The 12,618-nt window shown below is 44.2% G+C and overlaps 1 protein-coding gene across 1 annotated transcript; it reads left to right on the forward strand.

The window, feature by feature from the left end:
* The first annotated feature begins 899 nt into the window (after positions 1-899).
* ZC4H2 (zinc finger C4H2-type containing) lies at positions 900-11,292 on the forward strand. The gene is made up of 4 exons (XM_082445034.1): positions 900-3,576; positions 5,169-5,341; positions 6,213-6,375; positions 9,021-11,292. The coding sequence occupies exons 1-4, from the start codon at positions 3,421-3,423 to the stop codon at positions 9,132-9,134; spliced, it is 606 nt and encodes a 201-aa protein (XP_082301160.1). The 5' UTR covers positions 900-3,420; the 3' UTR covers positions 9,135-11,292.
* The last annotated feature ends 1,326 nt before the right edge of the window (positions 11,293-12,618 follow it).

A 12,618-nucleotide genomic window follows, 5' to 3' on the forward strand; every position in this document is an offset into this window, starting at 1 on the left:
TTGGTTTATTTTGATTTAATCTGGGATTGCAGTGTCCCCTGCCTGACAACATGGGGTTGTCTATAAGCAGAATTGGACATGGATGGAGGAGGGAGGATTAGATAAAAGGCACTCATCCAAGCAGGGAAAGATGTACTATGTTGATTTCTATGAAGTGTCAGTGAGAGAGATCTCTCACCCCTGATTTCATTTAGTAGTAGTCGCTAGCATCTTAACTGAATTGATTACAAATTAGGAAGGCTTGGGCCAGCCCTATAAAATGCCATTATTCATACTGACATTATGAGGTGACTTATGTTAATGATTATTATTATAGTCTTAATAAGTGATAATATACCTTGCTACTCATGCTAGTACATGTGCACACATGCATGTGCACACACACACACACACACACACACACATTATACACACATCCTACCCATTGTAGGCTCTTTATAACAAAGTTTAAACCACTGTGGTAAAGGAGATAACCATAGCAGAAGAGTTGGGCAGTGTGGGGAGGGACAGGTACTATCATTTGTTGACTGCTCACCACGTGCCACATACTCTGCTTGGGGACTTTACATGTCTTAGCTCATTTAGCCCTCAGCAAAGAACCTGTAAGGTAAGTGCTATTATTATTCCTGTGTTACTGATGAGGAGACCAGGGCTGAGAAAAGTGAAAAGAGATAATCAGATTATGTCACTCTCCTGCTGCTTAAAGTTCTACAATGATTCCCCCTTCTCCTGAAGATAAAAGTACTCACTCCTCATCTCAATCTCCAGGCTGTGTTCTGGCAACTTCCCTAGTTTCATCTCAGACAGCCCCCACCACACCACACACACACACACACACACACACACACACACGCACACGCACACGCACACACGCACACACACACCTCTTGCAGTAGATGTTCCAGCCACACTGACCTTTTTACAGTTCCTCTAATGTGCCATATTCTTTTCTGTTCTAGGGCCATTGCAAATAGTATTCTCTCTGCCTGGACTGCTCTCCTCTATGTCTACCTGCTACCCACCATCTACCTCCGACCCATTCTCCAGGTCTTAGCTTAGATGTCACATTCTCAGTTTCTCAGGGGAGCTTCCTGTGACAGCCCCCTTGACTACAGTGTCCCTCAGACTATGTTAGAACCCTTTGGTGTGTCTTTCCATTGCATTCTGCATTTCATCCATATTACTTATCACTTAGTTTTACATGTGTTCAGGGTCTATTTTCCTCATTAGATGAAGATCCCTGTCCACAGGCTGTCCTGTTCTCTGTTCTATCTCTAGCACCTAGTACAGTGGCTGGCACATGATAGATGTTCCATAAGTATTTGTTGAATGAATGTATCTTTAAGCCTTCTATAATTGGTGCATAATCGGTGCTCAATGAATATAATTAAACTATAAATATAGTTGTTATTCTTATTGTCCAAGGACAAATAGCTAGTCAGGGGCAGAACCAGGAATTATACCCACGTCTGAATCTAAAGCCCATGTTCCTTTCAAATTATGGCTCTGCCTGCAGAAATGGGTTCTAGGCCTAGCACTGCCACAAACTGGCTGTATGAATCAGGGTGAGACACTATATCACTCTGAATCTCAGTTTTCCCATCTGTAAATTGGGGTAGGGATAGGTGAAGTTTAGACTGCTCTGTATGCAATCTAGAGGAAGAGAATAGAAGTCTAGATGGGAGGGGGTTCTAAGTAGTGGATTAATTGACCAGTACAAATCACTATCATCCCTCTGCAAGGCAGTTGAACAGGTATACCGAGAACCCTCAATATGTTTATGCCCCTTAGCCTGGGTAACCCCAGTCAGGCAGTGTGGAGTAGTGGGTGGTGTTAGAGAGCCCTGGGTTCAAATCCCAGCATCCCATTTACTGCAACTTACCGTCCTGAACTCCCAATTTCCTTCTTTACAGATGGGATAATAACACCCATCCTTTTAACCTTTTCTAAGGTAAAAGCAATATAATAACTTGAAAAGAAATTTTTGAATATTGAAAGAAAAATTTCTCCTGTCATCCTACCCACCTAACATAATTCTTTCTGTGGTTCTGTGCCATTGAGGGCCACCTCTTGAGGCAGGAGCCACAGGCAATGCTGAAGAAAGGAGAGAGAATGAACACAGAAGCAGGCTGAGGTCAGAGGCCAGAGGCCAGGGTGTGGAACAAGAGTAACCATGGGATGGGCTGGGGCAGAGGAGAAAGCCAGCTACTGAGGCCGAATAAAGGAGATGCCTAATCTGAGTAACGGATGATGGCTAGACAGAACCTGAGAACCAGAGAGTAGAGAGTGAGTGGGAGGGCAACAGTGTGCCCTAGAGGGGCTTCCTTCCAAAGTTTTGTGGCTCTTTCACTTAGGCAGGCTTCAGTGGTCTCAAAGATCCTTGAAACTGTACTCTTGCCAATTTCTTTTGTTTAGTCACATGCATGTGTATTTTGAAATTGCAATCCTAGTGTATATACCTTTTCATGGAGTATCTTCAACATTTTCCATGTCACGAGTCTTCATAATGATTCCTTTTAGTGGCTGCCAAATATTCCAATTTTGCCCATAGACCAGAAAGCATATCCCTGTGTATTAACTTTTTGCTTCCCTGACTTATTTCCTTAGAATAAATTGCTAGGTGTGGGATTACTGAGCCAGAGGGTATGCAATTGGGATTTAACAACCAGAAATAGGTTTTATTTTTTCTAGGAAAAGAAATGAGCTGCAGTTCTTCCCGTCTCCTACCTCTTCTGGAACTGATGAGGGGACCCTATAGAGCTGTGCGGTCCAATATGAGAGCCATTATCCCCATGTGGCTGTTTAAACTTAATTTTAATCAATTGATTAAAATTAAATAAAATTCAAAATTCAGTTCCTCGGTTGCACTAGCCATATTTTGAATGCTCAGTAGCTTCATGTGCCTAGTGGCTACTGTATTAGAAAGCATAGATACAGAAAATTTCCAACATTGTAGAAAATTTATTGGACAGTGCTGCTCTAGAGTTTCTCAAGAGGTCATGGTTGGCATCTTGGGTGGGAGTTATTTGTGATGTGGGACTTTCCTGTGCATTGAGAGGCTGTTTAGCATTTCTGGCCCATATCCACTAAATGCCAGTAGTGCTGTCCCTTGAATCAATCTAACAGCTAAAACCTGCCCCACGTTTGCAAATGCTCCATCAAGGAACAAAATCATCCCCATTCGAGACCCACTGAGCTTTTATCTTAGAAGAAAGAATCTCCTGTCTTTGTGGGGATGGCTTCAGGCTGCCTCTGCCTGAAGAGAGGGAAGCTTAGAAAGATGGCTTAACAAGATAGCCCTGGCTCAGGGCCTAACTCTGTACTCCATTTCTCTAACTCTGTACTCCATTTCCCTTTTCCTGCCTTCTCCTGCTGGTCTGTTTCCTCATTTTGGGGAATGGCAGGAACAAGACCCTGCAGATGGAAAAGATCAAGACCCGTTTGAAGGCTGAGTTTGAGGCCCTTGAATCAGAGGAGAGGCACCTGAAGGAATACAAGCAGGAGATGGACCTCCTGCTACAGGAGAAGATGGCCCATGTGGAGGAACTCCGACTGATCCACGCTGATATCAATGTGGTATGTGGATGGCTGCCTGAAGCCTATTTCTGGGCCCTTTGAGGAGGAATAGGCAGTAGTGAGTGCTGTGGACTCTCCTTGAGATGTGGCTGTGGCCAACTTGGGGGAGTAGGCATCAGGCTATGGTGAAATGGAAGAATCCAGGAGTTCTGAGACCCAGCCCTGGCTCTGTCACTGATCGACTGTGTATCACTGGACAAGTTCCTTCTTCTCTCGGGGCCTCATTTTCCTTCTCTGTACCATGAGAGGGATTCAGTCACCTCTGAGGTCTCATTCAGCACTGATGTGCTCTCATTCTGGGAGTCTAGGAGTTGAGAGCTAGCCTTGGGGAAAAGCAGAGCAGGCAGATGCCTTGGGGATCTAACTTAAATTTAGGGCTCCAAAGCTTCCAACTAAGCCAAACAAACCATCTCTGCCAGCCTACCAAACTGGGGCTCCCTCATTACAGTCTCTCTTTTGGAGACCCTTGGAATGTGGGGAATGAACTGCCTGCTATGGTGATAAGTCCCCCACTTTTTAGAGTTATTAAAGCAGAGTCTGAATGGTCACCTGTCTGGGCTACAGTATTGGTGATTCCTTCACCAGGAGGGAGGTTGGAGGTGCTGACCTGTAAGGCCCTTTCCAACCCTTAGAGCCTATGATAATGAGATTTTTTTTTTTTTTAATCACGTTTGAAGGAGCTAAGTTTCTATTCTTGGGAAACTCATTTCTGTGGCAATATATACTTCCTGATATTGCCAGGCCTAGGGTCTTAAAGGAAATATGAATGCAATTTGGACAGTAGTTACCTGGGATTTTCTGTGTCACAAGATCACAGGATATCAGGGTCTCATGAGGAGTTGGCAGTTCTGCTGCCAGCTAACTAAGGATAGAGAAATAAACAAGGTATTAGTCACAGAGGGGCTGAAAATCTGGGCCAGTGGATCTCCAACTTGAACATGCCTCATGAGTCACCTAGAGGGCCTGTTAAAACACAGGTTGTTGGACTTCAGCCCAGAATTTCTGATTGCTTATATCTGGGGTGGTACCTGAGAATTTACATTTCTAATGAGTTCCCAGTTGATGCTGATGCTGCTGATCTGGTAACTGCATTTTGGGAACCACTGATCTAGGAGAAAAGCCACTGGCGTGGGAGGCAGGAGCCCTGAGTCTTTATGTAGACTTTGCTCCTAGGAAGCATTTCTCTGAGGAAGTTACTTCTTCTCTCTGAGTCTCAATTCTCTGATCTGTAAAATGGTGGTGGGGGTGCACTACATGAGCTCTAAGGGCCATTCCAGCTCTAAGATGCTATATTTGAATAATAACTACCACTAATTGAGCCTTTACTCTGTGTTAGCCCCTGTACTGAGCGCTTATATGAATTCAATCGTTGAATCTTCACCAAGATTATATGAGGTAGGTATGATTGTTATCACCATTATACAGATGAAAAAACTGAGGCTTGACAAGAATCACATAGAATACATAGTGGATTGAGGACTTGGTCATAGATTGGTTTGGCTCTGGAGCCTGTGCTATTATCCACTCAGCTGTACAGCCTCGCTGAGAATCTTGGAGTCTTTTCTCTGTGCTTACCTCACTCTGTGTTCCAGATGGAAAACACCATCAAACAGTCTGAGAATGACCTAAACAAGCTGCTAGAGTCTACCCGGCGGCTACATGATGAGTATAAGCCGCTGAAGGAACATGTGGATGCCCTGCGCATGACTCTGGGCCTGCAGAGGCTCCCTGACTTATGTGAAGAGGAGGAGAAGCTCTCCTTGGAGTAAGCTGCCTGCCTCCTGTCCCTGCAACATACACCACACACACACACACACACACACACACACACACACACACACATATATATACACACATAAAGCCTGGTCTGAAAGTCAGGGTACCCAGTCCTAGCCCCAGGCCTGTCAGTGGCTGACTCATTGCATGACCTTGGGTAAGTCTCTGTGTTGGGCTGTTAGATGATTAGACTAGAATTACTAGATGGCTTTTAAAGTTCTTTGTGCAATTTTGACAATACAAGACTATGTCTATGACTCGTTGTGTGTGTATGCATCTGTGACTCTTAAGAGGTCACTTCCCAAGTCAAGGTCTAGAAGGGGTGTCCAGAAACCTTGAAAACACAGAAGGGTGAGCTTTCATGGCCTCCAGGGGCTAGCCTGGAACTTTATCTCAAGACCCAGAGTTAGGAACTAGGCTTACTTTACAGAGACACAGAGCTCAGTTCAGTAGAAGGAATAGAAGGGAACATACTTCCTTAAGGTAGAGCAGGCTGTCTGTGGAAGTGGTGAGCTTCTTATTCCTAGAGGTATGCCAGCAGAGGCCTGAGGACACTTAATAGGAATACTGCAAAGGCTCATGGGATGGAGGGTAGACAAATGCCCTTTGAGGACTTGGCTAGCCTTGGGATTTTTTTTATTTTTCTGGGCCTGTTAGAGCCAAGGAGCAGGAGGAGTACCCTTCCCAACACACAGTGGGCCTGGCACCCAGGGAGAAGAGCCTTGTGCTGGAGAGGGTGCAGGAACTTCCTACAGTGAGCCACAGCCCAACACCCTTCGATCTGTAGCATGGAGTCCTTAAGAGGGGCAAGGTTCTCCTTGCTTTCAGAATGATCCAGCTAATGTCTCTCATCTCCAAAGTTACTTTGAGAAGCAGAAAGCAGAGTGGCAGACGGAGCCTCAGGAGCCCCCGATCCCTGAATCCTTGGCCGCCGCAGCCGCTGCCGCCCAACAACTCCAAGTGGCTAGGAAGCAGGACACTCGGCAGACAGCCACCTTCAGGCAGCAGCCCCCACCTATGAAGGTGAGTGAGCTGGGTATGGACTGTGGAGGAAGCAAGGTATCCTCAAGCAGCCCCATGGAAGGTTGGGTCTGGGTCTTTGGCCTTACTTATTTGGGGTCTTCCTAAAACAGCCTTCGCTTGGGGCACAGAGGAAGGGGTGGTGTGTATGTGTGCTGTAGTAGAGCCACTGGTCTTGTTGCCTCATATTCCCAGAGGGGTTAGAATGCAGGGAGATTGGCAGGCTCTGCTAAAGTATAATTTTCAGAAAGTTAGAAACGTGACTCGGACAAATATATAGTGAACGTGTGTCATTAACGAGGGAGCCAGCAGCATTACAAAGCTGGTTCCAGAAGCATTAGAGGAACAGATAATTATATAGTCAGGTCAGGGAAGGAAAGGAATGCCGAAATAAGTTTGCAATGTTAAATCCAGAACTGGTTAATGTCCTACAGGAAAATAAAACTGTAATCTTTGTGATTACCTTTACTTTGGAACAAAAATAATTTGCATCTCTACTGGGCAAAAACCATTTGTGCCTTATCAACATTAAGTCACAGCATCTGGGCCCTGATCAATAGTAAATAGTCAAATAGTATACTATTTAATGGAAAAATATTCATAGTCAGTGGAACAGAATAGAGAGCCCAGAAATAAACCCACTCACCTACGTTCAATTAATCTTCGACAAAGGAGGCAAGAATATACAATGGAGACAAGACAGTCTCTTCAGCAAGTGGTATTGGGAAAGCTGGACAGCTGCATGTAAATCAATGAAGTTAGAACACTCCCTCACACCATACTCAAAAGTAAGCTCAAAACGGCTTAAAGACTTAAATGTAAGACATGATACCATACAACTCCTAGAAGAGAACACAGGCAAAGCATTCTCTGACATAAATTGTACCAGTGTTTTCTTGGGTCAGTCTCCCAAGGCAATAGAAATAAAAGCAAAAGTAAACAAATGGGACCTATTCAAACTTATAAGCTTTTGCACAGCAAAGGAAACCATAAACAAAAATGAAAAGCCAACCTACGGAATGGGAGGAAATATTTGCAAATGATGCGACCAACAAGGACTTAATTCCCAAAATATAAACACAGCTCATACAACTCAATAACACAAAAACCAACAATCCCATCAAAGAATGGGCAGAGGACCTCAGTAGACATTTCTCCAAAGAAGACATACAGATGGCCAATAGGCACATGAACAGATGCTCAGCATCACTAATTGTTGGAGAAATGCAAATCAAAACTACAATGATGTATCACCTCACACCGGTCAGAATGGCCATCATTAAAAATTCTACAAATAACAAATGCTGGAGAGGGTGTGGAGAAAAGGGAACCCTCCTACACTGTTGGCGGGAACGTAAATTGGTGCAGCCACTATGGAGAACAGTATGGAAGTTCCTTAAAAGACTAAAATTTGAGTTACCATATGATCCTGCAATCCCACTCCTAGGCATATATCCAGGGAAAACTCTAATTCAAAAAGATACATGCACCCCAATGTTCATAGCAGTACTATTTACAATAGCCAAGACATGGAAGCAACCTAAATGTCCATCGACAGATGAACGGATAAAGATGATGTGGTACATATATACAATGGAATACTACTCAGCCATAAAAAAGAATGAAATAATGCCATTTGCAGCAACATGGATGGACCTAGAGATTATCATACTAAGTGAAGTAAGTCAGACCGAGAAAGACAAATACCATATGATATCATTTATATGTGAAATATAAAATATGATACAAATGAACTTATTTACAAAACAGAAACAGACTCACAGACATAGAAAACAAACTTATGGTTACCAAAGGGGAAAGGGGGTGGGACAGGGGTAAATTAGGCTTTTGGGATTAGCAGATACAGACTACTGTGTATAAAATAGATAAACAACAAGGTCCTACTGTATAGCACAAGGAACTATATTCAATATCCTGTAATAAACCATAACAGAAAAGAATATCTATCTATCTACCTATCTATCTATCTATCATCTATACCGTTTTGCTGTATACCAGAAGCTACCACAACATTTTAAATCAACTATACTTCAATTTTTTAAATAAGTAGTAAATAGTCAAACAAAGAGACATTCTCCTAGAGCAAGGGTCAGCAAACCAGAACCCATAGGCCAAGTGTGACCTGCTCCCCGTTTTTGTAAATAAAGTTTTATTGGCCCACACACATGCCTGCTTGTTTATGTATTGTCTATAGCTTCTTTTATGTAAGCAGTTAGAGCTGAGTAGTTGCAACTAAAATCATATGACCTGAAAAGAAAGTCCAAAATGTTTACGATCTTGGCCTTTACAGAAAAAGTTTATTGATACCTGTCCTAGAGAATTAAATAATCCTTGAGTGAGCCTGTTAGACCATGCTCCAGTATAATGCTTAATGAATATGCAATTCACATTTTGCCTTATTGCCAAATTTTGGATATTTTTCCTCAATACCCCTCTTTGACTCTCACTCCCTTATATCCTTTGCATCCCTTACATCCAGCACAGATCTCGCTACTTGGGACTCGCTACTTGGGTCTTGCTTCTTTCTGTTGGGAAATCGCAATTGCTTGTGGGGGCCCCTGGGAAAGATGAACCATGGCCTAGAAGAATCTGACCACTAACTTGCTTTGTCTTGTGCCCCCCACCAGGCCTGCTTGTCATGTCATCAACAAATTCACCGGAATGCACCTATATGCCCTCTGTGCAAAGCCAAGAGTCGGTCCAGGAACCCCAAAAAGCCAAAACGGAAGCAGGATGAATGAAAAGAGGAAGAACACTTAGAGCTCTGCTGCTCATAACCCCTCCCCTTGGCCAGAGTGATTGATGTCTCCATGTGAAACAACCCTTCCCCACCTCTACAAAGTCTCCTATTTAATGTGATGGAAGCACAACCCCTCTCTCACTTTGCTCTTATTTCTTTTTGTTCTTGGAGTTTCTGGTTTAGGAAGAGATGTGGTTCAGGTGCTAATGACAGTTGTGTCTGAAGATCCCTTCTCTCTCACCCACATTTCAACCCTTGCCCTTGTTTGGAGCTAAGGGAAGGGCAGAAGTCCCAGATGTGATTCTCTGTCTCTTGTGCCTGAGGCCTGGGGCCTAAAGCCTGAGGGCCTGGGGAGGCCCATATCTTGTTTCAGGTGAAGGCTCCAGTGTGCCCCCTCCCTGTACTTTTGCCTTAGGCTCTGAAGGGACAACAGTCTTCTCGTTGGACTTTTCAATAGGCTTGGTGCATTTATCTCCCCCACCCCCAACCTCATCTCTTCCTCAAGGCCCGGAGGTAGCTTGGACAAGCTCTCCTTTTCATATTCATTTGGGAGGCCTGGCTGTTATTATTGAGCTCACCACCCCACCACCTGGCAGTTTCCCAGATATACTAAAGTTCTCAGGTACCAGGCTATGTGTCTGGGGATCCTAAAATCTGTGGGCTTTTCTCCCATAATAAAACCTAGCTTTTGAAAATCAGTAGCAGATGTCCCCCACAGTGAAATCAAGGAGTCAGACCCACTCCACAAGTCCTGCCTAACTCGATGCCTAAGTCATCGGTCTGAGGGCTCTGCTATCGGGGCTGCCTTAGGCTGTAGAGGCCCCAGGCTGACATTTGTGTTGCCTTTTGTTCAAAACCATTACTCTGGCACTTACTCAAATGGTATATCTTAGAGGTCATAGTAGTGGGTTGAGATTCAAGTGAATGCCAGTCACTTTACACATGCAGGTAGGTGGGACTTCTACTCCAGTCTCTCTTCTCTAAGGCAGCCTCAGCTCAGGTCAGCTTTTGGCCACCCCTTTTCCTGTGGATTGTGCAGGTGGATTTCCCTCTCAAAAGAAAAGGCACCAGGCTCCCCAAGCCCTACAGCTCTTCCCTCCTCCAAAGCCACATCTCTAGTCAAGTCGCTCTCAAACTTAAGGGACAGGGATGGGGGCTGACTGACTGAAGAAGTGTTAGCTCCTGGCTGGGGAGGGGGGGATATTTTTCCTTCCTTTCTCAGCTGTAGTTTTAAGTTGCCACAGTGTCTGTGTGTTCATAATATATAAAAGGTTCCTCTGCTCTTTGAAAGTAAGAGCGTTATGTCTGTACAAATCCTTTTACATAAACATTTGTTCATTGGAGTAAATGCTGACTCAGTGCCTACAAGTACCAGGTAACAGAAAAGATGTAATGCCCTTTCCCCTTCTGGGTAGCTCTTCTTTACTCTTATTCACTCCACCCTACAAGTGAGAAAACCAGGCACACCGCCGCATAATAATTTACCCTATTTTTATAATAATTTCCATGTATTCAGTGCCTACTCTGTGTCAAGTCTCTATGTAAGATGCTTTATATAGATGATTGTATTTGATTTTCAAAACAACTTTTCAAGCTAAGTATTCTTATTGCCATTTTCCAAAAATGTAAACTGAAGCTCAGAGAAGTTAAATAACTTGTACAGAGTTAAACAGACAGCTAGTAAGAGAAGTTTCAGGATTTGAACACAGATTTGTCTGGTTCCAGAGTCCTTTTTTTTTTTTCCTACTTTTTCTCCATGATCACTTTTTTAAGCTTGTCTCCCTTTTGGGATGGCTTGATCACAGGAGTAGGTGAAATAACTCTGAACTAGAAATCAGGGACTAGGAATTCAGTGACTGATGCAGGAATGTAAAGGTCTGTTCCCCTATGAGGATACAATTGGGAACAACTCGGAAGGGTCATACCAGCTTCAGAGCTCCCCATGGGTGGGTGTACTGTGGTTTCCATTAAGACTGAGTTGCAGTTCAATAGCTCCCTCTGTCCAATCCTGCCTCCTTCTCTTCCCTTTTCTTCTGCAAGTGTTGATTCCCAAGGGCTCCCTAATTAATATCCTGTACATTAAACTGTCCCAGTGCTTTCCAGAAACCCAACAGTTGACAGAAACTTCTCTGTGCTTCAGTGTCCTCATCTGGAAAAATGGGGAAAATAACAGTACCTACTTCTGGCACTGTTGTGAGCAATGCCAGGCATATAGTAAGCACTCAATGCCAGGCATATAGTAAGTACTTCTACTCCTTGTGCCTCTGGCACCAGGTAGATTGGATGAGCGGTCAAAAGAAACACTATTTGTCTTAGCTGACATTACTCTACCACCCCAGATTTTGTTCAGCTACAAGCCTGCTTTTAAGGTGGCCTAGACTCACTCTGGGCAAAGGGAGGACACTCAGCTGTGTAACTTGGAGTACACCTTAACCTGTATAGCTCTCAGCAGGTCCCTGTAAAGTATAGGAGAAGTGGTCATTGCTCTGCATCTTTGGCACACTGGAGATCAGATCTGTCAATTCAGTTGCAGCACAACTAGCCAGGTCAGCTGTTTCCCAGGGAACACCTCTGAATGGGAAGGGAACAATCAAATGTTGAGCACCTATACCTGCCAGCCACTGGGTGGGGTGCTACTATCTCATTTAATTTTTCTGGTTCAGCTATCTGTTGTGAAACAAACCACCCAAAAACTTAGTGGCTTAAAACAGCCACCATTTATTTGCTCGTGGTTCTGCAATTTGAGCAGGACTTGCTGTGAATGGCTTATTTCTATACCATGTGGTGTTTCCTCAGACAGCTTGGCTGGGGCTGAAGGACCCCAGGTGTGTGCTCTCTCATATCTGATACCTCAGCTGTGGTGGCTGAAACAGCTGTGGGCTGGCTGGGCCTCCCACCTCCCTTTGTAGTATTTTACTCTCCAGGGCCTTTCTTTCTCCATTGGGCCTCTCTCTCCAAGTAGAGTAGTGAGACATTTTTTTGATGTGGCAGCAGTCTTCCCAGAGGGTGAAAACAAAAGCTGCAAGGCCTTTTGTGGCATAAGACCAGAAGTCATACAGCAAAACTGCTGCTGTACTCTATTGGTCAAAGCAAGTCACAGAGCCAGCCCAGATTTAAGGAGTGGGGAAAAGAGACTCCGCCTCTTGATGGGAGGAGCTGCGTGTATGCCAGAGATGGGGGCAATTGTTGGTCGTATTTGCAGACAACCTACCACATCATCCAACAACAACCTTACAAGGAAGGCATTATGCGTGCCCATTTTCACAGATGATAAAACTGAGGCTCAGAAAGGGTAAAATAGTTGCCCAACAAATAACGAGGAAGGGGCAAAGCCAGGAGGCAAAGCTAGGTCTGTCTGCCTTTAAAGCCTGTGTTTCTTCTGCCTAAGAGCAGTTCTTCAGATAAGTCTGAGACCTGGTTAGAGGAGACTAAAGAAAGGAAGAGAAGGAACAAAATAGAGTAAAAGATGAAGACGAGGCAGGTGA

The sequence above is a fragment of the Balaenoptera physalus genome, assembly GCF_965194825.1.
Source record: "Balaenoptera physalus genome assembly, chromosome: X".
Classification (NCBI taxonomy): domain Eukaryota; kingdom Metazoa; phylum Chordata; class Mammalia; order Artiodactyla; family Balaenopteridae; genus Balaenoptera; species Balaenoptera physalus.

Excerpts from the sequence above, each read along its gene's own strand:
- ZC4H2 (XM_082445034.1), top strand. The coding sequence starts at position 3,421 with ATGGAAAAGATCAAGACCCGTTTGAAGGCTGAGTTTGAGGCCCTTGAA. Across the intron at positions 3,577-5,168 it reads TCCACGCTGATATCAATGTG|ATGGAAAACACCATCAAACA; the intron begins GTATGTGGATGG and ends TCTGTGTTCCAG. Across the intron at positions 5,342-6,212 it reads GAGGAGAAGCTCTCCTTGGA|TTACTTTGAGAAGCAGAAAG; the intron begins GTAAGCTGCCTG and ends TCATCTCCAAAG.